The sequence below is a fragment of the Aulonocara stuartgranti genome (genome assembly GCF_965226115.1).
Source record: "Aulonocara stuartgranti genome assembly, chromosome: 7".
In the NCBI taxonomy this organism is placed as follows: domain Eukaryota; kingdom Metazoa; phylum Chordata; class Actinopteri; order Cichliformes; family Cichlidae; genus Aulonocara; species Aulonocara stuartgranti.
In genome coordinates this window covers 54,889,642-54,914,387 of record NC_138945.1, presented here as the reverse complement: position 1 = coordinate 54,914,387, position 24,746 = coordinate 54,889,642, and the positions used below count along the sequence as shown (strand labels likewise).

At 40.5% G+C, this 24,746-nt stretch overlaps 3 protein-coding genes across 7 annotated transcripts; 1 reads left to right on the top strand and 2 right to left on the bottom strand.

Moving 5' to 3' along the window:
- Positions 1-349: 349 nt before the first annotated feature.
- LOC309710404 (protein regulator of cytokinesis 1-like) lies at positions 350-8,155 on the top strand. Of its 3 annotated transcripts, none has more exons than XM_082539826.1 (14): positions 350-508; positions 1,351-1,483; positions 1,573-1,695; positions 1,808-2,041; positions 2,118-2,288; positions 2,372-2,521; positions 2,634-2,781; positions 2,879-3,015; positions 3,105-3,200; positions 3,980-4,126; positions 4,240-4,350; positions 5,952-6,059; positions 6,447-6,556; positions 7,479-8,155. In XM_082539826.1, the coding sequence occupies exons 1-14, from the start codon at positions 498-500 to the stop codon at positions 7,510-7,512; spliced, it is 1,713 nt and encodes a 570-aa protein (XP_082395952.1). In that variant the 5' UTR covers positions 350-497; the 3' UTR covers positions 7,513-8,155. The 3 variants fall into 3 exon arrangements, with proteins under 3 accessions (XP_082395952.1, XP_082395951.1, XP_082395953.1); XM_082539825.1 differs by having other exon boundaries at positions 6,447-6,623; XM_082539827.1 differs by lacking the exon at positions 6,447-6,556.
- Positions 7,668-12,072, bottom strand: LOC309710410 (ubiquitin-associated protein 1-like). The gene is made up of 6 exons (XM_082539839.1): positions 11,282-12,072; positions 11,051-11,201; positions 9,890-10,537; positions 9,622-9,792; positions 8,431-8,532; positions 7,668-8,345 (listed from the first exon to the last, which is right to left on the bottom strand). The coding sequence occupies exons 2-6, from the start codon at positions 11,171-11,173 to the stop codon at positions 8,211-8,213; spliced, it is 1,179 nt and encodes a 392-aa protein (XP_082395965.1). The 5' UTR covers positions 11,174-11,201; positions 11,282-12,072; the 3' UTR covers positions 7,668-8,210.
- Positions 12,073-12,306: 234 nt separating this feature from the next.
- On the bottom strand, positions 12,307-24,670 carry clpxb (caseinolytic mitochondrial matrix peptidase chaperone subunit Xb). 3 transcript variants are annotated; one of them, XM_082539822.1, is made up of 16 exons: positions 22,797-24,670; positions 21,909-21,947; positions 21,362-21,437; positions 20,481-20,641; positions 20,257-20,371; positions 18,676-18,830; positions 18,403-18,562; positions 17,232-17,273; positions 16,425-16,601; positions 16,150-16,314; positions 15,134-15,222; positions 14,703-14,867; positions 14,303-14,602; positions 13,859-13,951; positions 13,663-13,769; positions 12,307-13,541 (listed from the first exon to the last, which is right to left on the bottom strand). In XM_082539822.1, the coding sequence occupies exons 1-16, from the start codon at positions 22,854-22,856 to the stop codon at positions 13,451-13,453; spliced, it is 1,995 nt and encodes a 664-aa protein (XP_082395948.1). In that variant the 5' UTR covers positions 22,857-24,670; the 3' UTR covers positions 12,307-13,450. The 3 variants fall into 3 exon arrangements, with proteins under 3 accessions (XP_082395948.1, XP_082395950.1, XP_082395949.1); XM_082539824.1 differs by lacking the exon at positions 22,797-24,670 and adding an exon at positions 22,148-22,254; XM_082539823.1 differs by lacking the exon at positions 17,232-17,273.
- Positions 24,671-24,746: the final 76 nt, after the last annotated feature.

The window sequence follows — 24,746 nt, the reverse complement described above, 5'->3', positions numbered from 1 at the left end:
AGGTGTATTTAGTCTGTACCTATGTAACGTCCTTCCTTGGACAAAACTTTTTCTTCACTCGTCAGTATAGTCCTTATACCTGGCTATTTAAGAGGAAGGACTTTTATTTTTCTTTGTTTTGTTTTATTTTGTTTGTTGCAGACATTTCAAACACTTTTGTATGAATCATTAAAGCAATGTATCCCCATTTACCTCTTGCTGAAGACTGCTGCAGCCCCGCGTTTGGACAAGTGGGAGAAGTTGCACGTACAGCATAAGCTTTTATTTTACAAGTTCTCTGGTTCCGCTCCACAGCTATTTCCGCTTACGTCATTTCACCGGCCAATCAGAGTCCAAGCATTGTTTCGGTCCAAATTTCAAATGCACTCGACAAACGAACGAGCAGTCGGGCAACTACACTGACTTTAACCTAGATTTTTTTATTTGAGGAGTCAAAAGACCGTCTGCAGGAACAGGACGATTCTTTTTAAAACATTTCAATTGTCTGCGGTGGCGAAATGAGAGTGAGGTTAGTACTGAATATAAATATAATTCTTAGCGGTTTATGTAAGTTGTGTTCTAAACTTGCTGATTAGCTTTAGCATTTAATGTTAATTGTGAGAAAGGTCGCACAGCCTGTTTCACACATTGAGACGGAGCAGTCGTTAGGTTATGCTGTCATTACTATTTGGGTTTTTTTGGTCACTCATATTGTTCAGGATTAGGGATACCACGGATATGCTACGCCGTCTGCAACTATTTAAATGTTAGTTTGCTCGGTCGATGGTGGAAGGGCTGTTGCGTCTGGTTTTGCGGGTGCTAACACAGCTGTTTCCTGTCTGGTTTTAAAATCCCTGGCTTACTGTAGTATAAAATAATATACTTTTTTGTTTACATTTTGAGTAATTGAAACACTAGTTAAAATATCAAAGTCCTGCTAACGTACAGGCCGCCCCCCACCCACCCCGAGGGCCACTTTGAGTCAGGAAAAACCCAGTGAAACCTGTCTGATTTGATTGTTAGCCCCGAATACACACCCGTAACCTCTGTGTACACCAGCTTATTTTATTACAGTATCCACCACACTTTACACTCGGTTACCCTGAACCTGTGAGCGGATACGTTTTTCCGTTTGATGAGCTCTTGAACTTTATTTTTACTTCATGAAATTAAAATTTTACTTGTATTGCGTTGTCATGTTGTATTTTATTTCATTGAAATGTATACCTTTCTACTTTTTTATGCCATTTTGTTATGTTTTTTGTTTGTTTTTTGTATTTAGCTTATTTTTGAACTGCTGCAACAAAGGAATTGCTCAACTTTTGTGGTAAAGTGTATCTTAACAAACTTGAGGATCTGGTTCTCTTCCAGTGAAGTCCACGCTGCTGAGTCTGTTGCCTACCTGAACAGAGCCCTGGTCAGGTTGCAGGATATTTGGGAAGAGATAGGGATTCCTGAAGAGCAGCGCCTACAAAGAACCAATGATGTTCACAAGCACATTAAAGTGAGTTCTGACACTGGTGTACATTATGGTACCTTTTGGCCTTGTAGGACTAATCATACAATTGCCTCTTTGGTTTTTCTTGCCTTCAGGGTTTGCTGGACCTCATGATTGCAGAAGAAGAGGAGCTCAAGAAGAGAGTACTCAAAAGTATAGAGTCTTGTCGCAAGGAACTCAGTATTTTGTATAGTGAGCTTCAGATGGCCCCTTTTGAGGTATTTACATTTGAGAAGTGTGTCTGAGTGTTTTTTTTTTTTTTTTGTTTTTGTTTTTTTATAACCAACAAGACGATCTGTGTTAGGCCTTACCTTTTGGATTTCTTTGCAGGAGGAGGATGGCTGCAGCATGTTGCAGATGGAGAAGAACTGCCGCACACATCTGGAGGTGATGAAGGAGCACAAAAAGCAAAGAATGGAAGAGCTTAAAGGCCTCATTGTCAAAGACCGAGAGCTGTGTGATGTTATGTGCACTACCCCATTTTGTATCAACCAGGACTCTGTTCCATCATTGACACAGCTAGAGAGCTATCGGGCCTACGTTGATGATCTCACCAAAGAGAAGGTGTTTTTGATTTTCTGTTTGTTTCTTTAATATTACAGTTTTTGCTTTTGGTTTGTAACCTGTCTCGTCACTGCAGGAGCATCGTCGCAAGGAATTTGTGAGCATCAAAAAGGAGATCATTGTATGCATGGATGATCTGGAGCAGCAGCCAGAGACGAGTTTTGAGACTGATGTGATTTGTGAGGATGAAGAGGCATTTTGCCTGTCGAATGACAACATTGCTGCTCTCAAACTCCTCCTCGGTCAAGTGAGTTTGTGATCTTTCCTTTTCTAATATGATCCGTCTATGGTATTGCATAGAATAACGTGGGTGATTTCTTCTTCTTCCAGTTGCAAAACCGCAAGGCTGAGAATGAGCTCCTTTGTTCAGGTTACCGCACTAAGATCCAGGAGCTCTGGGAACGGCTTCAGATTCCCCAAGAGGACAGGGAAATTTTCTCAGAGCATATGATCAACACAAAGAAAAGAAACATGGAAGCGGTACAAACCTACCTTTTGATTTATAATTTTAAATAATGTGTCTGTTTACTTTCCACCCAGATCCTCTAAGCCCTCGTAAAAGGTTCTGATAATGTGTATCCTGTGTTTCTAGCTCCAGGCTGAGGTCCAGCGTCTAGAGGTGCTGAAAATGCAGAGCATGCAAAGTGTCATTGAGGCCATCCGAGCAGAGATCGCCCTCCTATGGAATAAATGTTTCTACAGCCCCGAACAGCAACAAGCTTTTGCTCCATTCCATGATGGTGAATGTCTGTTTTAATAACGACTGCTTTATTTCAAACATATGCACCAAAGGTCACAGAGGGCGTTACTGTTCTGGTACATCTTTTCTTTACTCAGATGATTTCACAGAAGAGCTCCTCAATCTACATGAGGCTAAGATCACGACCTTGAAGAAGTGTTATGAGGACCACAAAGATCTCTTTGAGGGAGTCACTAAATGGCAGGACAACTGGACGTTGTACTTGGAGCTTGACGTGAGTGCTGTCTCTAAGTTTTTTGTGGAAGCTTTTAAAATGCTTATCTCTGGGCATGGTGACATGTGGCTGTATGCTTCCCCTTTTAGAAAAAGGCTAATGACCCTTCAAGATTCAACAACAGGGGTGGGAACCTTCTGAAAGAAGAGAAGCAGAGAACTGACCTGCAGAAAAGTTTGCCTAAGGTGAGAATTTCTATGCTGCTTCAGTAAAAATAGCATTACTGTAAGCAGATGCCAGCCTGTAAGATATTCTCTTAGAAGACATTTCAAAGATGTCATATTGGATGAATTGGCAAATAAAAGGAGATGAAGAAAAACTCCATTGCTGTATTGCAGGTTTTGTCCAACAGATGGGGATATTAAATGACTGTCACTCTCTGGTTCAGGTGCATATGTCTGTTCATCAAAAGCATTTCAGAAATTGATGTAATCTGAAAGTCCACTGTCAGTGCAGAAGCTGTTAAAAGGGAATCGGCTGAGCTCTACTAATCCAAAAATGCGCATTTTGCTGTTCAAAATGGGCTTTATTTAGATAGCCTAGTCAGGGGACACATGCAGCAAAGGGCCTCTGGTGGGTGGCCCTGCATTTCTGCCTTGCAATCTATGGTCAACTGTATATCGTGTGAGTTCAACTGCTTTGGGATTTTCTCTGGAAAAAGAACAGTTCAGAGCAAATCATTAAATGCTCAAAATTACTCTGACATTATGTCCGTGATGACTGGATGTAATCTTTCCTACCTTACTTCAGGCCCACACGGTCTTTAAAAAACCAGTTGAGTGCAGTTTGAAGCCTTGAGTTTTGGCTCACAGGGATTTTTCTCACATTAGACTCCCTCCTCATTATTAAGTATTGGTATTGTTTCACAGTGGTGTCTGTTTGTTTTTTAAAGTGTACATATAAGAGAAGTAAGTGTAATAAGGCCCCTTTTTGTGACAACATAAAAACTTATGCTTGTTTTCAGTTGGAAAAGAGTCTGAAAGCCCAAATCGACGTTTGGGAGCAGGAGCATGGCAAAGATTTTCTGGTGAATGGACAGAAATTCCTCGATTATGTGCAGCAGCAGTGGGATCAACACCACAATGAAAAGGAGAAGGAGAAGCTTGAAAGGGTATGTGAGGTTATTGCTGTGACACACTCTGTCGTGACTTTCACTTCCCTGTAGCAGTAGTTTTGCCAGTGCATTTTTTTTTTTCTTTAAATGCATTGTTCTTTGGAAAATAGCAAATGAAGAAAACTAAGCAGATGCAAGAGGAAATGCTGTATGGAACGATGGTGAAAACCCCGTCTAAAAGGCGGATAGGAGGGACTCCAACACCTGGAAAAATGAAAAAGGTAAATGGGTAGATATTTCTGTGGTTTTTCTCAATCAATCAAAGCTTTATTCGTCACATGCAGGTTGCCCTGCAGTGAAATGGGACCCCCCCGACCTTACACATATAGCACAAACATTACATGGGGATACAGGTCGGAGATTGGTAGAATCAGAGAAAAAAACATTGAAATGTACACTACAGTGGGGAAAGTACAAGAGGGGAAAAAAGAGACCCCTACTCATGCTGTGCTTCCATGGTAGGACAGCATGAGAACAGGAAACAAAAAAACTCCTCTGCACAAAAAAGCACATAAATGTCCACAGCACAACATTGTGAAGACATGACAAGCCACAGGGGTGGGTGGGGGGTGAGGAGTAATCCGAAGCGAACACAGCAGCCGCCCTGCACAGCGCTACCATTCCAGCGCGGCACACAGACCCGCCGTGTTCCCTCGCAGGAAACAAGCATCGAAGGCGTTGGAAAGGGAGGGGGGATGAGTGAGTGCCTATCAGTGCAAGTGTATGTGTGTGCGTGTCCATAGTTCAGCTGAGACAGTGTCCTTCGGCCTATCAGGCTAAGTAAACAGTCCTCCAGCCAATCCAGGTGTCCTTGCATGGGATGGGAAGAATAGCCGTAACACAGTCGTTATCAGGGAGTGATTGTTCGGCTCCAGCCTTGGGCCTGCAGCTGGCGCCGTGATGGGGATCCGCAATGTTCATGTTGATTTTGTTAATTTCCATGCGAGCAGCCCAGGAGAATTTTCAGGCTGCTCTTTAACACTCCGACGCTGGTCTCTCAATCTCCCGTTGGAGAGTCGCGAGCCTCCCCATGATGGTATCAAACTTCTGTTCCATGGTGTTATCATTCTTTTGATTCTGAGACCTCACAACTGCAGTGATCCGTTCCGCGATGTTTTCCAACTGTCACTCAAGGGTCTCATTTTGAGCAGGCCTCTCTCTGATGTTTCCCCCCATACGCTCAATGGTGTTGTTTGAGCCTTCACAGCAGCTGCAAGCGTCTCCAAGGTGTTGACCATATTACGTTCGTTGTGAGAGGTTGCGCCTCGTTCCATTTCGATTCCAGCGGGCAGCCTTGGGGGGGGGGGGGGGGTTTGAACAGCCGGTTCCGCTCTCTTATTTCTCCAATAAACCAGGGCTAAGCCAACTCCGATCAGCATGAACCCTGTTATCACGGTTCCGAATAGATGGATATCTTCAGCGTCCTCGATAGACAGTCCCGCCAGGCACATGATCCTCCAGTTCTGCCACCCGTCCATCGTGTATCCGGCAGGGAAAGTCCCTCCAGGGCACTCAGGCTCTCCCGAGCCCAGATTTCTCGTTGAGAAAAGGGTGTCAATAGCATTCAGAGACCATTTGATCAAATCCATAATTCTCTTTTAGGTTTTAGAGAACGACAGTGTGAGGCTATTCCAGGGAAAGTAATGCACACAAGACAAGGACATAGGCTAAGTAGGGAAGATAAGGGTGAGGAGGAGAGGAGAAAAGTGCGACCGCCTTCGCTGAGAGCTGAAGAAGAAAAATATTTCTGTGGTTTTTCTGTAACTGTGTTAATGTCAAACGTGAGCACTGACTGAAACGCCTGTGTGCCCTGTCCACTCAGCTCAATGGCACCTCAACTTTCTCCACTCCAACCAGCTTCCTGAGTTCAGGCCTCAGTGGGACCATGTGCCTGTCGTCCACCCAGAAACCACCGTTGTCTGCTAGCAAGGTATTGTGCTTCATGTTGTTTTTGACAGTCAAACCATCAGGATTAGATTGGCTTGTTCAGTATCTTAGACAGGTTTGATCATCATTATTTTCATATTGAAACGGTAAAACCTCTTACATTAGTTTGTATCTAGACTCAATGTTGGTCAACGTTTGAGTTTAGTGTGCTCTGAATATGATGCAGACGTTGACACTGATAATCATTCTACCCAACTAGTCAAGTCCAGTGTCGTTAACTAAGATAAATATACATAATATCAAATGCATTATTTTGTATGTCAAGATATTGGACACGGTGAAAGTGCTCATCTGTCATAATGTCCTATATAGTCTTTAAAATGAAAGGGCTTGCCAAAACACATCATCATTCTAGTTGGTCTCATTGTAGGGTCTTGGCCTGCGAACCCCTGGACATGGAAAGGCACCCCGTGCGCTAGAGCGAAACAAGGAAAATATCTCCCACCTTAATAGAAACACTCCAAGTGGCACACCACTAAGGTCTCAGGATACTCAAGATCACACCTTCACCTTTAACTCTATTGCTGGCTCCTATTCGGAATTTGCGGTAAATGGGGTTTTTACATCTGTTTAGTCAACTCAGTGGTAAAGATTATTGTAAGACTAAACATTTGGCTCACAGTTTAAGTTTACCACCAAATGTACAACTTATTTAATTTCTTGCTATGTGGGTGTACATGTATTTTATAATGCAGATGAAATTCCCACATTATGCAGTTGTGATGCAAAGAAAAAGCTACAAAAATCATTTATAACATGATGACAAGACTTTAAGAAACAAAGCTGTCTGCCATCTTTTAATGTTTGAATACATTTATTCCAAATTTCGTCATACAGTCAGCAGTAATTAATATATAGAAAATGTTGATTATTTGTATTGAGATTTACACGAACCACCACCTTTTACATATAAGTATACATATAGTGTTTGACACATCCACTGGGAGAGCGGGCAGGGGGATTGCGTCAGAAGGGGCAGCCGGCATACAATCAAAGTTACTGATTCATCCACTGAGGCAACCCCCTGTTAATAAAGGGACAGCCAAAAGAATCTGTCTACAATGAATGTATAAATTTAAAAAGTCAAAGTACACTAGGTCTTATGAAAAAAATATTGAAATGGCTACGGCCCTGTGCTATAACTAATAAATCAAAAAAAAAAAAAAAATCCTGTCATGCCAAAGTTTCAATGACTTATTTGTCTGAGCTGCAGCTAAAACTTTCCACCACATGACTCAAATCTGGTCATCATGAGGTTAAAGGTTTCCAAAGTGAATACATCTACTTAATTTGTCATGTGAGAAAACCATGTTGATACACAAATATTTTACCTTTGATCTTTTTTTTTTTCTTCTTTTTTTTTTTTAAATATGAAAACATTAATTTGGACTGTTTCTTACAGAGGGACCTCACGAAGTCTTCTAAATCGAATGTAAAGTCAGGACTGCTGAACTCGACTGTCAGTCATCAGTGATGGTTCAACAGAGCTGCTCTGGCACAGAGGGTCGCCCACCTCAGGGGTAGTTTGGTGACACAATGAACAAGAGGGAACTTCTTACAAAAAACTGTAAATATTTTGTCAACATTTCTCTTTATTAGAATTTTTTCCAGGGTTTCCTCTGCTCTTTGCATTTCTCTGGCATTTTAAAAGTTTTACGATGTCTTTTTATTTGATCCTATTTTGGCTTAGATTAAATATTATCTGTTATCTACGGCACTACTGTTTTACTAAATTGGAAAGTGGCACCATGATTTTCTTTTTCGAGCTGGATTGACAGCTAATTTTGCTTATCAGAAACCAAACATAGGGTGGTTTTATTCTTTTCTTTAACCTGTAAATAAACGTTTTAAAAGCAGTTTGTTCTCTGTGGCTATTATTTTCCCATCATTCCTGCCCCTAATTTTTCAGCTGAACATGGTTTTACTTCAGCTGAGTGTAAGCCAAAACGCAGTATTTGATTTCAGCCAGAGGTAAATCCTTGCCAGAGTTATCATTGTAATTGTAAAGTATTGTTCTTTCTATAAAACTATAGGTAGGGGACTGGTCTGGAGGAACTGAGCTCTCACGAGTGCTCTTCTAGTGAGTGGATGTAAAAGTCCTTCCCTTCTTTTCACTGGAAATGTGATGACTTATTTAAGCCATGCGTGTCATGAGCTCCTCAAGAGCCCTCTCACGGTGATTTTCATTAACAAGCAGCACTTCTTTGATTGCGCTTTGCTGGAAGCCCATCTCGTTAAACTGAGCCAACAGGCGTAGGAACTCAGCAGCCTGGAAAAAGAAGATATTGTTTTGCTCCTTCACGTCAAGGTACAATAGTGTGTGACAGGTGCTGACTTGGAAAAACTGGATTTACCTTGCTTTCACAGTTCTGAAACATCTCCAAAGCCTCTTCCACCTGTGCTTGGTCATAACCCAGCTGACACAGACGATCACAGGTAACCAGATATTTTAACACCTGTCGATAGCAGAAAAAGCATGAATTTTATCCATTTCTGTGTATAATTTTATGAAGTCTATTCATTAACGTTTGGGAATGTGAATACAGGATATAGCTTGACCTACATACTATTACTTTACAGATGTTGTTGAACTCATTAGATAGGGTTCCTTGCTCTGTTCAAAAATTTACACACAGAGGTGAAGTGCCTTTGAATATTTTACTTAATCTAATTGGATAGAAGTATGGACAGCTTTGAATTGAGGTGTGCTGAGCATTTATAGAGATACTGTGAATGTTTACCAATCCAGTTTTACATGCCAATCTGCCTGGAATGACTGAGGATGGATCATTTACATTTGGTTGGATGCTGTAGAGTTGAGACAGCTCATTTGGAAAATAGCTTAATTTTCAGGAGACCATCCAAGACCGCGTGGCTGGGCTTCTGTTCATCTTTAAAAAGGATACATGTCTCAAGTTTGCGCACGTCTTTCAGTTTTTCAATGGAAAGCTTGAATGTCTTCTGTAATTTTTGGAAAGGGGCAAGCTAGCCCTCTATAGATGTCTCCCAACTAACTTATACCCTTCTGCCTCCAGATTTTAAACACACAGTCCTCCAAACCTGGACTGAATGATTGATTGAAGCATATTGGGGACTCGACATATACCTTGGGGCCTTTCAGTAGTAAGAGCACCTGAGGCCAGACTTGATGCCCAGTGTCTTTAATTAAAATACAATAGCATATATCTTATCCCACCACTCATAACTGTGATGCTGGGCTAACAAAGAGACAGATACCATTCATGCTCACTTTCACACCTATGGCCAATTTAGATTCACATATTAACCCAACATGCAGGTATTTGGACTGTGCAAAGAAGCCAGAGAACCCACACAGGCAGGAGAACATGTAAACTCAACACAAAAGGCTCCAGCTGGCTAGTAGATTTGAACCTTCTTGGTGCTAACTACTGTATCACTGTGCCGCTCTATCCTAAAAGTTTTAATTTCGAGTCAGAATTTACTCAGTCAGACTTAAGAGTTCACAGTTTCGTAGAAAAATGCAATCATTAAACGGCATGTTCTAGCCCCAGTGTGTTACGTACCTTTTCAGGGCTCCTATAGCCTGTCTTCTGCAGCGCCAGAATAGCTGTTCTTAAAGGGTAGCCTTTCTCAGTGATTGTTTCAAGTAACTCTCTCTCTTCCTGGCTGAGGGCTGTCAAAAGCTCTGCTGCACAGTCGAAGAAAACCCCCCGAGACACACCGCTCGTCAGAACCTGATGATGACAAGGGAAGACCAGGCACAAATAATAGAAAACAGCTTTACCTGCTTCAAGTATTATATTGTTATGTGACGCTCTCAGAAAAACCAACCTTCTTTCTGCGGTTTTTTAAAACAGGCCCTGCAGAGGAGGGTCGTTGTTGCTGCCTCGGTGGGGAAGGTCCAGCGGGTGGTGTGTTTTGGGAGAACTTCCTGCCTGAAGAGCGCTGCCTCTTCTTGATGTTCCTCTGGCCCTGAGGGAGCGGGCTGGCTTGCTGTGATCTGTGCTGCTCGAGCACACGCAGAGGCTGTCTGCACTCTTGGGGAGAAGACGTGCCCCTGTGACCTCTGAAACACTGAGCTGAGCCAGTCTTACAGTTGTGAGGGGAAGCAACAAAGTGCATGTCTTTGACTCTGGAGATTGGGCCTTTGAGTGAAGCGCTCCGGGGCCGCTCCCTGCAATTGATGAGGTGAGGGGCATCTTCAGTAGAGGACATTTCATTGTCCTCATGATAACCATCTTCATCATCAGAGTCAGATACGAGGAACTTGACGGTGCGATGGCGCAGCCAGTGAGCGTCTGCAGAGTTCAAGCTGTGGCTGCGGGGCCGAGGGTTGGGGACCCACTGATCGCTGCTCCTGGGAGTGACTCTGTGACTCTCCTTAGGGCTGCTGAACATCAACCAGTAAGGTGGGCAGGATGGAGCCTGGCAGACTGGCTGCTGGCCAGTTAAAATCCATCTCTCCAGGTTGAATCCGTACTGCAGAAAAATTATAAAGATTTGGAGCATTAGCCTTTTCCACAGCTGACATTTACAGGTGTGGAGGTTACTAAAAACCGTAATAACTGTGTAGTATTCAAGTGTGGACATGACCCTAAATATACAAATTTTATCATACAACCTGTGCTTTTCTTCCAGGGGAAAAAGACCTATACCAGTAATGTTAATAAGGTGCAATAAAAACCATTTTCAACTTCACAGTAAAAGCCCAATCTAGCTTTTTTATTTGAACTTAATCCTTCATTACAGTGTGCATATTGTTTCAGGAGAACATTGTCTTCAGCACTGTTTAAACTCTTATTAGAATCTGTAACTTCAGAAGTGCATTAAAATGAAGAAAAAAAAAAAAAGCTTTGCTAAACTCCAAAACTCAAACCCTGGATTTTAAAGTAATTAAACTGAGAAAGTAAAATTGCAAGCAGATACTGAACAAGAAAGAACACACAGGCTCTATATTGAGAAATTTTTTGAAATGTTTTTTTAATGTTTGACCTCAGTTTCCTTCATTATCTGTCGGCAGTCTGGTAGAGTAATGTCCGGAGCAGGCAACAGCTGCATTTCTTCCTCCAGTGGACCCAGCTCGGTCTGAAACGGGACATCTTCCAGCATGTTCATCACCACCAAAATGTTTCAAATCACCAACCTGCATCAGAAGACATGAAGATCTCCTGTATCTTCAGCTTTAAGTTTTAAAAGAAAGTTTTACCTTTTGACATTTTTTACCTTGGTCAGATATGTTCTTCCAGGTCCACGGTCCTCTGAAACAATCGGCAAGTGTTTGGAGTAAATGACTCACAGACAGCAGACGCGATAAACCCCTTCGCCACTAAGCCTCTGACATCATTGAGTTTGTTTACCAATACCTCAGGTGCCTGCTTTAACCTCCTAAGACCCGAACTCTTAAACGGCATGCATTTTTAATTTCTCTTTGATATTTGGGCATATTAGGGCCCGATGAATGTAAAAACAAAGAATTACCAGATTTTCTTTTTTTTAACCTTATTTTTGTTTTTAGAAAAATAAGAGCCACAAATGAAGATATTCGTTTAAAATTTTAGAACAGTAGCAGTATAATGTCCTCGTAAGTGGATATCAGGCCCTTGTAGAGCAAAATTGAGTATGTTGGTCTAAATAACCCAAAATGTGATGTCCACATATGTGGACGCCAGGTCCTAGGAGGTTAATCCCACAGTCATACAGCCATTAGAAATATATCAAACAAACATATCAAAATTAAACCATGTAACACCAAAACATATTATACATATTATATTTTGAAAAACAAATACAGTTGTCTAACATTTATAAGTATTATTATTAAAACTTCACTATTTTATCCCTTTCAGCAGATTGTATCATTTTCCATCTGTATTCAAGGCCACACTAAAGACTTTGTACGGACACTTTGTGACTTTCCTGTGTACTAGGAGGAGGATTAGGGAAATGCTGAGGTATCAGGAAACAAAGCACAGCACAATACTTTCCAGAGATTAGCTGATTACACAAAGGTGACAGCCTAACAGTGCATCGCAACATTGTGATGTCTGTTGCATTCATTTATTCGCACCTCAAACTTAAATGAGAATGAAAGAACAATTAAAAAATTGTACCGAGATATACATTTTATTTGTACACTTTAAACAATCACAATAAATTTAAGATTCACAATATTTTGGGGGTAGGGGGGTACAGGTTCTGTAACAGACCTCTGAAAACTTTAGTAAAATAAAATGAAGCTTCAAGCAAAGGGGGGAACAAATCTAGTTTAATCTAGTTTGAAAGCACAAACAGCATTTTAAAGACAGCAGCAGCATGGTTCAGTCAGAGCATTTAAGTAGAGGCTTGATTACAGACGTGTACTGAGGTACCATTTAGTAACAGGATATTACATCACTAAAGGTAAGGTGAGCTTCCAACAACCAACCAGGCAACCACAAGGAAAATAAAAAATATCCATGCTGCTCTGAAGGGGGTTTGACAATGCAGGTTTGGAGAGGCAGCCAGCATTAACAGGAAAGAGAGCATCTGAACACGGTTCAGTTTTTATAAAACAAAACTTCAGAAGCTATTTCACTGATACTTCAAAGTGACCCGGCTAACCAGCTTTGTGAAACAGCCCTCTGTGAGACAGGTCTGTAAGTAAACACTTATACATTCCCTAAAAAGTGTGCTAAAGGAGGAAGCCAAAAACTGAAAATAACCATTCTGGCTGTTTAAAAGGTCACCATTGTGTCTCACCTGCTGTAATTAGTGTGCTGGTGCATTATACCTCACAATATGTTTTAATAATTAGAGGTCATGTCATACAAACTGCTTACAAATGCTACCTAAGCAGCGTGCCTAAACATTTACAGCTGATTTCACTGTGAGCACCATTATTACAATGGTGGTAAAGGAAAAAGAAAACATCAAAAATATTGATGTGCTCATGGAATATGATGCCCTGATGAGGCATCAGCTAACATGTTAACATCATATCGGGTCTTTCTTTTCTCAGCATCCCATGTTTGCAAGTGTACAGTATGATCCCATAATTTCCATTTGCTTCCCTTGCCATTACAACCCCTCACTACAAAAAGGAAAAACAAACTAGCTACAAATATTTCCATGAATAAAATTTCATTATCTTTATATAGATAAAATGTTAACAATCCCCAGAGATTGAAATATTTTAAGGTCCACCCTGTGAGTGCACCACTATAGAATCTACATCTGATGCACAGGACCCAAGGCTGTTACACTCTCTTAACTTCATCACAAAAACCCTCCCCACCAGTGTCCACAGCTTATTCGTCAGGGGCTTTAATAAAAGAGTTGGTACCAAACTTGGTATCCAAAAGGTTCATAGTGATCTAATGATTTGCGACAGCGTGGCCTTTAGGGTAAAATGGTTCAGTTGTTAGCAGCGTCTGCCTGCCTAGGCCAGTTGTCCTCCTCGATGCCAGAGTCGTATTCCTCTTCTGCCGAATCCTTGGCAGGAGTTCTGAAATTCAAATAAAGGATGCAGGTCGAGTTTCAGTTACTGAGTCGCCATGTACTCTGTGTAAGAAAACTGATCTCTAGCATGACCCATCTACCCCGAAACTGTGAGGAGAGGTACTGACCTGACATATCTGGGTTGGGATTTTCCTTGGACAACATCTTTGTCCAGCTCAACAGCCATGATGTCAGAGTGGGGCACCTCAAACATGGGCTCAAGGAGGAGTTTTTCCTGTGCATAAAGACAAGTTTTCACTTTACACCACACCACAACAAAAAAATAAAAACCTAAGTTTGGCACCTTCTGTAAAAATCACATACCATGATGGATCTGAGGCCACGAGCTCCAGTTTTCCTCTCCAAAGCCATTCTTGCTATTGCCCTCAAGGCATCCTGAGTCACATTGAGATCACACTGAAACAACAGATATTGACCATTTAATTTTAATTCTAAAAATCAAGTCATTTAAGTCACAAACACAAATGTATTATGTTTCTGTACATTGATCTAACAAAAGAAATAGAGGCTGTGTTTAGAGAGACATGATTTTTTGGTACCAGTGAAACAAGAAAGTACATGCATCAGATTACTCTCTGGAAAGTGTTTGTATTATAAATAAAAGGACTGTGTGCAGATATTTGAGAGGACACTGCTGTATTTTGACTCAAGAAAACCTTACTGTGCAAACACAGCAGCCCAAATATGAGAATGTCTACCTCCACCACCCACACAGCGTTGCAGCAACTACAATATTAGAACTCCTACTTTGTCCATGCTGAACAGAGCCTGGTACTGGGGCACTACAGCATTGCGTGGTTCAGTCAAGATCCGGACAAGCGTGTCTTCATCCAAGCTGTGCAGAGGAACGATAACGGGAAGACGGCCAACAAACTCTGGGATCATTCCAAACTCAATTAGATCCCTGGCCTCGACGTGCTTCAGCAGCCTGTCCTTCTCCTCGATCTCTGCTACGGTGTCTGTCTCGCCGCTGGTATTTGCCAGATCTGCAGCAGCAGCTGCGCGGCGCCCTTTCCCCAGGTTAGAGGGAGTTCCAAAACCCAAATACTGGACAGATATGAAACACAAGGAACATTTTAAAGGCAGGAATAACAAACAGGCTGAACACCTGCTGGCGTGCAATACATCTGAGCCTTGTCAAGTTTACCTTTTCATTCTTTCTTCTGCTAATGATTCTGTCAAGTCCATTAAAGGCACCAGATGCAACAAAGAGTATGTTTGTTGTGTCGACCTGCACAGTTTCTCCTCTCAGTTTCCTGGAGTTTTTCTCAGGAACGTTGACAACTGTACCCTCCAGAAGTTTAAGTAAACCCTGACAGAGCAGAAAAAGTGAATGTAAGTCTCAGTTGACCAATACAGAATGAAAAGGACAACAAACAGAAAACCGCAAGGTCATAAATGTAAACAAAATCTGTCTGTGTTCGCACAAAACAAACCAAAAAAAAAACCTGGACTGTCCTAAAACTTTAACAAGGAGGAATAAATCGAACATATGATCTCTAAATTAAATAAAAGTATAATCAAAAATAATTTGTTGCAGCCTTTAAACAAACTGCTGCATAAAGATTGCACACTAACCTGCTGAACTCCCTCACCACCCACATCTCTCAGCTGATGGATTCCAGGAACACTGCCAATCTTGTCAACCTCATCCAGAAACACAATACCTGCACATGAAACAGGAGAACAAAGCTTAATGTCTTACAAAGACACTGCCTGAGACACTTCTTGTCTTTGATGAGCTTTCTGTGGATAACTGCTTAGTATTTTCTTCCAATTTCATGCTTTCTGGTGCATACACCTCACCAGTATTCATGCTGAAAGCTTGGAAACATGCAGTGCAGAGTACAGTGCATGTGTAAGCTAACTTGTTAATTTAACCTGAAATCCAATTAATTTAAACCTGTTCCTCTTCTTGTCAGTATATTCAACATAGTAAAGCCATAAACACATTCTTTAGCACAGTAAAGGATGCAACATGAAAAAAAGCATTCTAGTTTTTAGATGTGTTGTAGCAGAGTAATTCAGTAATGTATATGAAAATGAAACAGCATTAATCTTCTCAATGATTAAGCTTCACAAAGTGATTTTCCATACAAGAGTCCTATGGTACCATTTTAATTTGTTTATACTCTAATCTTATCTACTCCCAGTCCTCTAATCTAATTACTACTGAGTTTTGGTCTCGCAGTTGAGGCCTTGTTTTTATAAAATACCACTGTGATTGCTTTCTTTTAGGGTCACCATAAATGAATCTGTAAATAATCAGGTACATTAATTTGTACAACAATGGTTTGTATGGTAAACATTGTGACATTCAAATATTTTCTCATTAATCCAACACTTGTCTTAATTTTAGGTAATGATTTGAGACTTCCTATATCAAATGAAATATTATTATTAATTGCATGTTAACATTAAAGAAACAGTTGGGTGGATGTGAGGGGGAGGAACGAGATTATGTTTGTGTTAGATACTGCTGGTGCTTGCTGCTTGTGCTCAGTGTTTTCAAAACAGGCAGTTTCTTACTTAGTAAACATACGTATCATTCTGACACTGGAAACTCCTTCTGTAAATAAAGTCCCTCTGCCCACCTTGCTGTGCTTTTTCCACTGAGTAGTTGGCATCTTGCAGGAGTTTGGCAATAACCGACTCGATGTCCTCTCCCACGTATCCAGCTTGAGTTAGTGTGGTGCAGTCGCAAATTGCAAATGGAACATCCAGACAACGTGCCAGTGTCTGCGCCAACAATGTCTTTCCTGTGAAAATTTATGTGAATCATAAAATTGTCTGGAGAAGGACATAATACAAACACATTGCACAGTGTATCTGACAGAATCAGCTTAAAAGTATTACAAACCAAACTTACCTGAACCAGTTGGACCAAGCAGAATAATGTTGCTCTTCTCCAGTTTAATCTCAGTGTGTGTAGAGTCCAACACTTCCCCACCTCTCCTTTCCTGAGGTGCCTGTTGGCTCGCCTGCTGCTGCATGGACGCCCCGAGAGCATTTCCATGAGGGCTGATTCCTGCAATCTGCAACAGCTCTGGAACAACAAGCCAACCGGACAGGTCACCTCATTACTAAAAAGAACTGTAAAAACTCTATGCTTCATAAATCACTAAAATGCAATGCAATGATGTAATGGATTCCTTTGAGTCACTGTTAGACAAATATGCCATTCACTGATCATGAATGCAACCATTTGTGTAGAGTAACAGTTCCCATACATGGGCTAAAAATACACACACCCTGTTCAGTGTCACTGTGACTTACTGAGAACAGCTCAACTAAAATTAGCAAACATCTGAAAGTCGGTCAAAGGTCAACTTCATCTGCTTGTCTGGTCTGTCAATCATTGAAAAGTGTAATTTTACTGGTTCAATTTCTAGGTTTTATTTTATACAAAAGGTCACCGTTACAAACTGGAAATATACCCTACTATCTGATGTTGACAAAATGCCTTAATCATTTTAGTTCAAAGTTCATCATTTTTTAAATTGGACACGGCCATAAATGCATAAAAAATGTAATCTCTCTGAAAAAGGCAAAACAAACCCTTGACTGTCACAGCGGTCTGTACACTTTGGCATTTGCACAATTTAAAAACAACAAACTGCTGATTAAGTGACTTCAAAAGTGCTAAAAGACAACAGCGAGTAGGACAGTCACTTACTTGTGAACCTGTATTCATCCTCTCGTCTTCTCATCTCTAGCTCTACAGGGAGAGGGTGAAAGTGCTTAAATCAATATTAATACTAATATTGCTATATTACCATTATAACATTATCAATGCAGTTGCTGAAAAAGAGCTTTATGAAATCATATGATAAATATTGAACAAATGCCAAATAATACAGATTATAACTTAAGGCCACAGCTGTAACCTCTCTACGGTTATTTGTAAGGACGTTTCAAGAGGAACCGTTGATACTCTTAACATGCAAATATTAATATTGTTTTCAATACTTAATATTGGGGGTGGCTGTAGCTCAGGTGGCAGAGCAGGTCAGCCACTAATCAGAAGGTTGGTGGTTCAATCCCAGGCTGCCTCCTGGCTGCATGCCAAATATCCTTGGGCAAGATACTAACCCCGTGTTTGCCTACTGGTGGTGGTCAGAGGGCCCGGTGGCGCCAGTGCCCGGCAGCCTCGCCTCTGTCAGTGCGCCCCAGGGCAGCTGTGGCTACAATGTAGCTTGCCATCGCCAGTGTGTGAATGTGTGTGTGAATGGGTGAATGACTGAATGTAGTGTAAAGCGCTTTGGGGTCCTTAGGGACTAGACAAGCGCTATACAAATGCAGGCCATTTACCATTATTGTTTTCAATGTGGCAAACATTAAAGTCTGCTTATTTATTTTGATATTTGCATGAACACATTTCAAAGTGAAAACTTGCATGATCATATTTTGTTAATTTATTACCAGCTTATTTAAATGAGCTTTGCTTTTAGGACATACTGTTGCTGTGTCCAAATTCAACTTAGAATTCACCAATTCTCTACTCCAAGTTTGACAGACATTCAGCACAGCCTATTTTCACTTTGAGGTTTAGTTTTGAAATCATTAAAAAAAAAAATTTTTTTAAAGATTCATATTACATTTCAGCTCTTGTTCATTTATGGATCGTGTTTCTGCTTTTAAATGAAGACAAGAATTTCACACAAAATTTGACTAAGCTCGGCACTATCTACCAATACCGAAAAAGGACTTTCATAAGCTTTAAAAAATAAATAAATAAATAGATAAAATCAAGTATGGTTTCCATCAGACAGTAATGGTCGATATTATTTGAAATAAATCCTTAGATGCAGAATGATGCCGTGTCTGCAGAGAAGACTGACACTAACCACGAGGTGTTAAAGATGGCTGTTTTTCCACCTCCACCTGCTGTCGGCTCCCAGAGGGGATGTTATTGTAGATGCGCTTATAGTGATTATACACAGCAACTGCCAACACTTTTTTTGCATAGGACTGGCCAACCACATACTTGTCAAGATAGGCATATATCTGGGAAGGAAAAAAAAATAAAATCTTTCACAACAGGAGAAAAACACAATCAAATTCCCAATCGAATGTTAAAAGCTTGTTTTGACAAATTGTTTCCTGCTTCAGTTTCTTACCTTCTTTGGAGGTGGAGGAGGTTTCTGTGCAAATGCCAGTTTCACTGCCTCCGCAGCAGATTCTGGCTCTTTGTTTAGCCCTTTCTTAGAGTCAGTTTCAGACAGCACCACGAAGAAGTGATGACATTTCTCACATTTGACAAATCGTGTTGATGCTACAAAAAAAAACAAAAAAAAACACCACATACAGTATTAAAGACATTTTTAAACCAAGCTGAAGTAATTTTTAAAGACACTTCAACATAAATTTATGCATTAATCCCACTGATGCTGAAACCTAAACTAAATATGGAAAAAGTGAAAAACTGCACCTTATTATGTTTTTGATCCTTCGTTGTTTTGAATACTGTTCAGCTTTGATTACCAATAACAGTCAACACATGCTCATTTAAGATCCAGTTAAGGACAATCACAATCTAACACATAACAAGCAGTTCTCTTCATCGCATGCATTACAGGCTTAAGAAAATAAACTCCCCAATAACCCCATCAGATTTCCTGTAGCTGCTCATATTCATTTCCTCTGTAAGCTATAGATAGTTCATGAATATTTCTGAGATGTGTTGACTGACTAGTGTGGTGTCGACCATCTACCCCTAGACAACAGGAAAAGCTCAACATTTTCTGCATTTGTTTGTCTTACTGAGAAATAATGAAAACCCAGATATTGATTTTTCTTAGGCCTTTGTTTATAAAGACCTTTATTACCTGCAACTCAGGTTTTATCCTCCTAACTGGAACACCTGATTCTCAAGCTTTTATTTTTGTTTTAATTTGAGCATCAAAACAAACCTCCACCTGTGGTCTATAAGAGGATAAATTGTTAAACAGTTCACGAACTGTACATCATAAACCACTTCTCTGTCTGGAAAGTGTATTGTAGATTTAGATTGGCAAAAATTAATAAAGCAGGTACAGCTGATGTAAATGTGATTTTTAATTGATAGTACTCACTATGATTGGCCGATTTAAAGTCAGAAAGTCGTAAAAACAAATATACCAGCCCCTCTTGGTTTAAAGCAATGAGTCAAAATGTTTATGTGGCACCGCAAACTCTAAAACATTCCTGAGACAGCAATAAAACCGACATTACACAGTTTATATCCACATCTTTATTTTGACAAGCTGTGCCAGGAAAATACTTGAAGTGGTGGTTTGTGGTGCACTATTCATCTCCTGTGTTTACACTAGTGTTTATAGTTATTTCCATGCACAAAGGTCTGTGTAACAGAGAAATATGAAAGTTGATGTTAACATGTTTTAACACTAAATCATGAATTTAAGTGACGTCTAATTCATCTTTTTTTCTCCCTGCTCATCATCCATGTTGAGAGGAATCCAGTAACAGCAACCATTTATTCAGCAACCATTAGTTTTCTAGCAGTGATAATACCATGTATTTATTTATAATCAGTTTATTTACTTTGGTTTGTTTTTTTTAACAACTGGTAAACAACAACTTTATATCGTAAGAAAACATCTGGGACACAAACATTTCCACAACTGACACAACATGACATGACATCATTCAACAGTTAGACCATTTGTAAATAATTGTTGAAGAGTAATATGTGAACTCACATACAAAGGTCTCTACATGTGTGCAGGGGTCCCCACACTTAGGGCAGCGTAGCTGGCTTCCACCCTTACCCGATCCTCCGGAGCCAGACATTCTCTTCCCCTCACTGAGGCTCTTCTGTGTAAAAACAACTGTGTTAGCACGTGATAAATTAAAGTATTATCATCCACTGCTTTAACTAGGTTGTGTACGTCCACATTTACAAAATGTTGCAAATAAAGATTACCTTTCCACCATCACTTCCACCATCCTTGGTTGTCCCATCTTTAGAGCCATAACAGACAGAGGTCTCTGAAAACGACCTCACACGTACTCGAGGAGGCAAATGAGTTTCTCGAAACCCGTGACGACTCAGAAAAAACAACTGAATCCGAGAGCACGACAGTCCTGTTGAAAAAAAAATTTAAAAATTTTAAAAAAAGCAACATCCCTTTAGATTTCTATCAGCCATAAGTCTGAAAACTAATGACATTTACATATGATTTTAATTGCGTTTTCCTATACAATGCATAGTGTCCTTAGCATTAATTTTGGGGGAAGAGGGCATAATATTTTCACTTAAATTTTCTTTTAGTTTTCAATTAGGCTTCACGTGTGTCTGGGAAATGGGCAAATAAAGGTTAAAAGTAAAACAAAAATGTTTTTTAGAAACGTTTAAAGATTTAAAAAGGGGCATTTTAACAACATGTCTAATATTACATGTTATAAGGCTACATAATGCATAAATACCATAATACCAAAGACCATATTTCTATTTCATGTATATTATTAAGAGCAGTACTTCACGGTCTGATGCAAGCATTGTATTTACATGGGGTAAAATCGCTCCTTATGTTTTTGTTGTTTGTCATGAAATCATATGTATTGTTGGTCTAAAATCTGAAATACGAAAACGTAGGTGATGTGACAACATTGTCCTAACTTTAGCTTCTAAACTGTCATGAATTACCTTTTTACCTCCTGTTGACGTTAGCTACAGAACTGTCATAACAAACAGTAATCTAGGTCAGCTGGGGCCCTGATTCCACAAGTTGAAGCAAATAGCTCAATGTCATGCAGCTTAACGCAGCTGTAGGGCAGGGAGTGTGTGCGTCTTCCCTTTCGTACCTCTGTTAGCAGTGTTTAGGAACAACCTGGCAGCCGAAGCACATGGACAGGACATCTTTTCTTCTGTCTCAAACTCCTTAAACAAGCAAAAAAGTGTCAAGTTAGCATCGTGCAGCTAACAGACTGCGCTGAATAAGACAGGCCGGTTTAACGCCTCAATACTCCAACGTCACAGTTAGCATTAGCACAGCAGCTCGTTGACGAGACTAGATAGTCGCCACTACAGTCTAAATATTTACACTGTACACCACACGAAAAGGTGTTGGTATTTTAAGCTATCACGCAATGCTAATGCTATAAAGGTACCCTTTATGAACACTCTATCTAGTTAGCTTACGTAAATAGGTAACTGTTAGCTTCGCATGCTAGGCCTTAACAAAATTCACTAAGCGTTTTCTTCTAGAGGAAATGACAAGCAGCCGACGCTGCAGAGCTAATAGGCAGAGTGACTCCTAAGAAAAACAAATTTGCAGGTATCGTTCCCAGCTTATTTAAAACTACTAACTACGAAACACAAAGCAACATTTAGCTTTCCAGTTTTACTCACAGTGCGCGTTGAAAGCAGTCGCGTCTTGACAGCCCCTCTCTGAAACACAAATTTGATAAATCACTAAAGCTTCTGCACGTTTGTTACAGCTAGAAAGGTCAGTGTGTCATGCTAATGCCACAGTGCCTGTTACATGGACTGAAAAGTGTCAACTTCTTTAGACCGTTATTTCACAGGTGTGACACGAACTAAAGTGATGTAACGCCTGCTGTTATGAGCTAGGTTATTAGGTTGGTTACCCGGCTAGCGAACTAGCCTTCCCCAAAGGAAGCGTTAAAAACAGTGTGCAAGGTGTCAGCAGCATGGTGGATTCATTCGTGCCAGAGCATTCAAAACCCATCCAGATATTTTGAGATCTGCTCAAACATAGCGCGATTCGTGGTGCGTTCATGACAACATAGTAATATGCAACGTTAACAAAGATATTGTGAAATTAAGTTGCGTTTGGTAGTTAAGGGACATATCACATCTAGCATTATAACCTGTTAACAGTCGTTTCAGTCACACTTTGTTATTTGATAGGCTCAGTTCAGATTCAGTATGCATTATTATGTAGAAGTTTAACACAGCCTTGGTACTCATGAGAGTTAGTTTGACATTTTAATGCATGTGATGAGATGAGATGAGATGAGATGAGATGAGATGAGATGAGATAGCCTTTATTTGTCAGTTGCAGGTCTTTTGCCCACAACCGAGATGACAGACCTTGCCGACCGTACATACAATACAAACATCACATTGGGGAGACAGGTCAGGCCAGGTAGCGAGGGAAAAAAAACATTGAAATGTGCAACACAAAAGGATAATACAGGAATGCACAGGTATCAACACACCATAACACAATAAACACAGACAAGCAACATGGGAAAGAGTTCCAGTGTGTACACCTGATCTGGGACCGCTGCAATCTCTCGACTGCGCCTCCAGCTGACCCGATGTCCACATCATGGGGGAGGTAAGCGTTGGAGGTGGCGTTGGATCCGGGGTAGGGAGGGTGATGCGTCAGTGAGTGCTTATCAGTATCAGTATATGTATGTGTGTGCGTGTCCATAGTTCAGCTGAGACAGTGTCCTTCGCCCTGCCAGGCTAAGTAAACAGTCTTCCAGCCAACCCAGGTGGCCTTGTAGGGAATGGGAAGGAACAGACTCAACCAAGTCGTTATCAGGGAGTTTTTGTTCGGTTCCAGCCTTGAGCTCTGGCCTTGAGCTCCGGCCTTGAGCCCACAGCTGGCGCCGAAGGGGTAGCCGCATTATGATGGTACTTGAGAATTTCAAGCTGTTTTTAACACTCCGACACTGGTCTCTCAATCTCCCGTTAATAGCTGCGAGCTTCTCCGTGATGTTATTAGCCGTCGATTCTGTGGTCTTGTCACTCTTTTTTGCTCACATAGCAGATTCTGAGACCTCACGACCGCAGCCAAATGCATGTAACTTTAAACAAAGAAAGAAACGAAGAAATACTCTCAGAAATATGGGCTAGGTTTGACATCACCCGTGTTATTGGCAAATATGCACTATTTTGTCTTTGTTCTTGATACTGTGCAGTGTTCTTGTTAATTTGTGTATTTCCTGTTGCGCTATCCAATAGTGTTTGCGATTTTATAGTTCAGTACATCACTTATGGATTCTTGTGATATGTGTCCGCCTCTGTAACCCAGAGCCACTCAAAGTTAGGGCCATTTGTCTGTCTATATGTAGTGGAAGGGCCCGAGGGTTAAAAAATACTGTGCAGTCCTATATAAAGTTGTCTTTGTGTCACTGTTTTGCTGACAAGGTTTTTTGGGACACTTGATGAGATCGAGTCTGTGAAGTGAAAAAAAAAAAGTGTATGATTATCTTGACCGTTTCATATGTCATGCTGTTTCTGCACAGCTAATTCTTCACCCTGTTAAAGCAGCTTGATAAAAGACAGACAGAACTTTAAATCAGAAGTTATGCCCGTTATCTATGGATGACAGAAAAAATACAAATTTTAGGGACATGTTTCATCAGAAATATACTGTATGCTACAAACAAGAAGCTGTTTTTTTGTTTTAAGAAGGGGCCATGACACTTTGTCATGGATGTTATATGGATAACGGAAAAACTACTAATTTTAGGGACATGTTTCATCAGAAATACTGTATGCTACTATCATTCAAACAGACGGCTGTCACAAGATGTCTTGTTAAATATAAGTGAATGAATGTGAGGTCAGAGAATAATGGCCAAACTTCTCTGAGCTGATTGGAAGGTAACAGTAACTCAAATCACCACTTGTTACATCCAAGTGTATGCAGAAGAGCATACCTTGAAGCTTCAGCAGCAAAACATAACACTCAAGACTGCATCTCCTGTCAGCTAAGAACAGGAAACCAAAGCTACATTGAATTCACAAATGCTCACCAAAATTGGACAACAGAAGATCTGAAAAAACATTACCTGATTGAATGGTTCTCAGTTTATACTGCAACATTTGTATGGTAATTAAGGCAGTTCTAAAAGCAAAAGGAGGTCCAGCCCGGTACTAGCAAATTGTACCTATAAAAGTAGCCAATGAGTGTATGTGTAAGGTTACAACTTTTCTCCCAGTCAGTTGTACAAAGTAAGACATGCAAACAAAAACGACTCATATAAATTTACATTTAAAGTCTGATTTCAAATGTCTCAACCCAGCTGCACAGTTAGCTGTAAAAGCTGTTCCAGTGTGTCATCTCTTAAGGCTCCTGGACAAAACTTGGCTTGTGAGCTTCTGCCGTCCACCACCACCTATACACCACCATCATGTATTCAGATAGCTTTATCACATGCACATACTCATTAAGGCAGGCTCTCGAGAGAAGTGAAAAATGCTAAATAT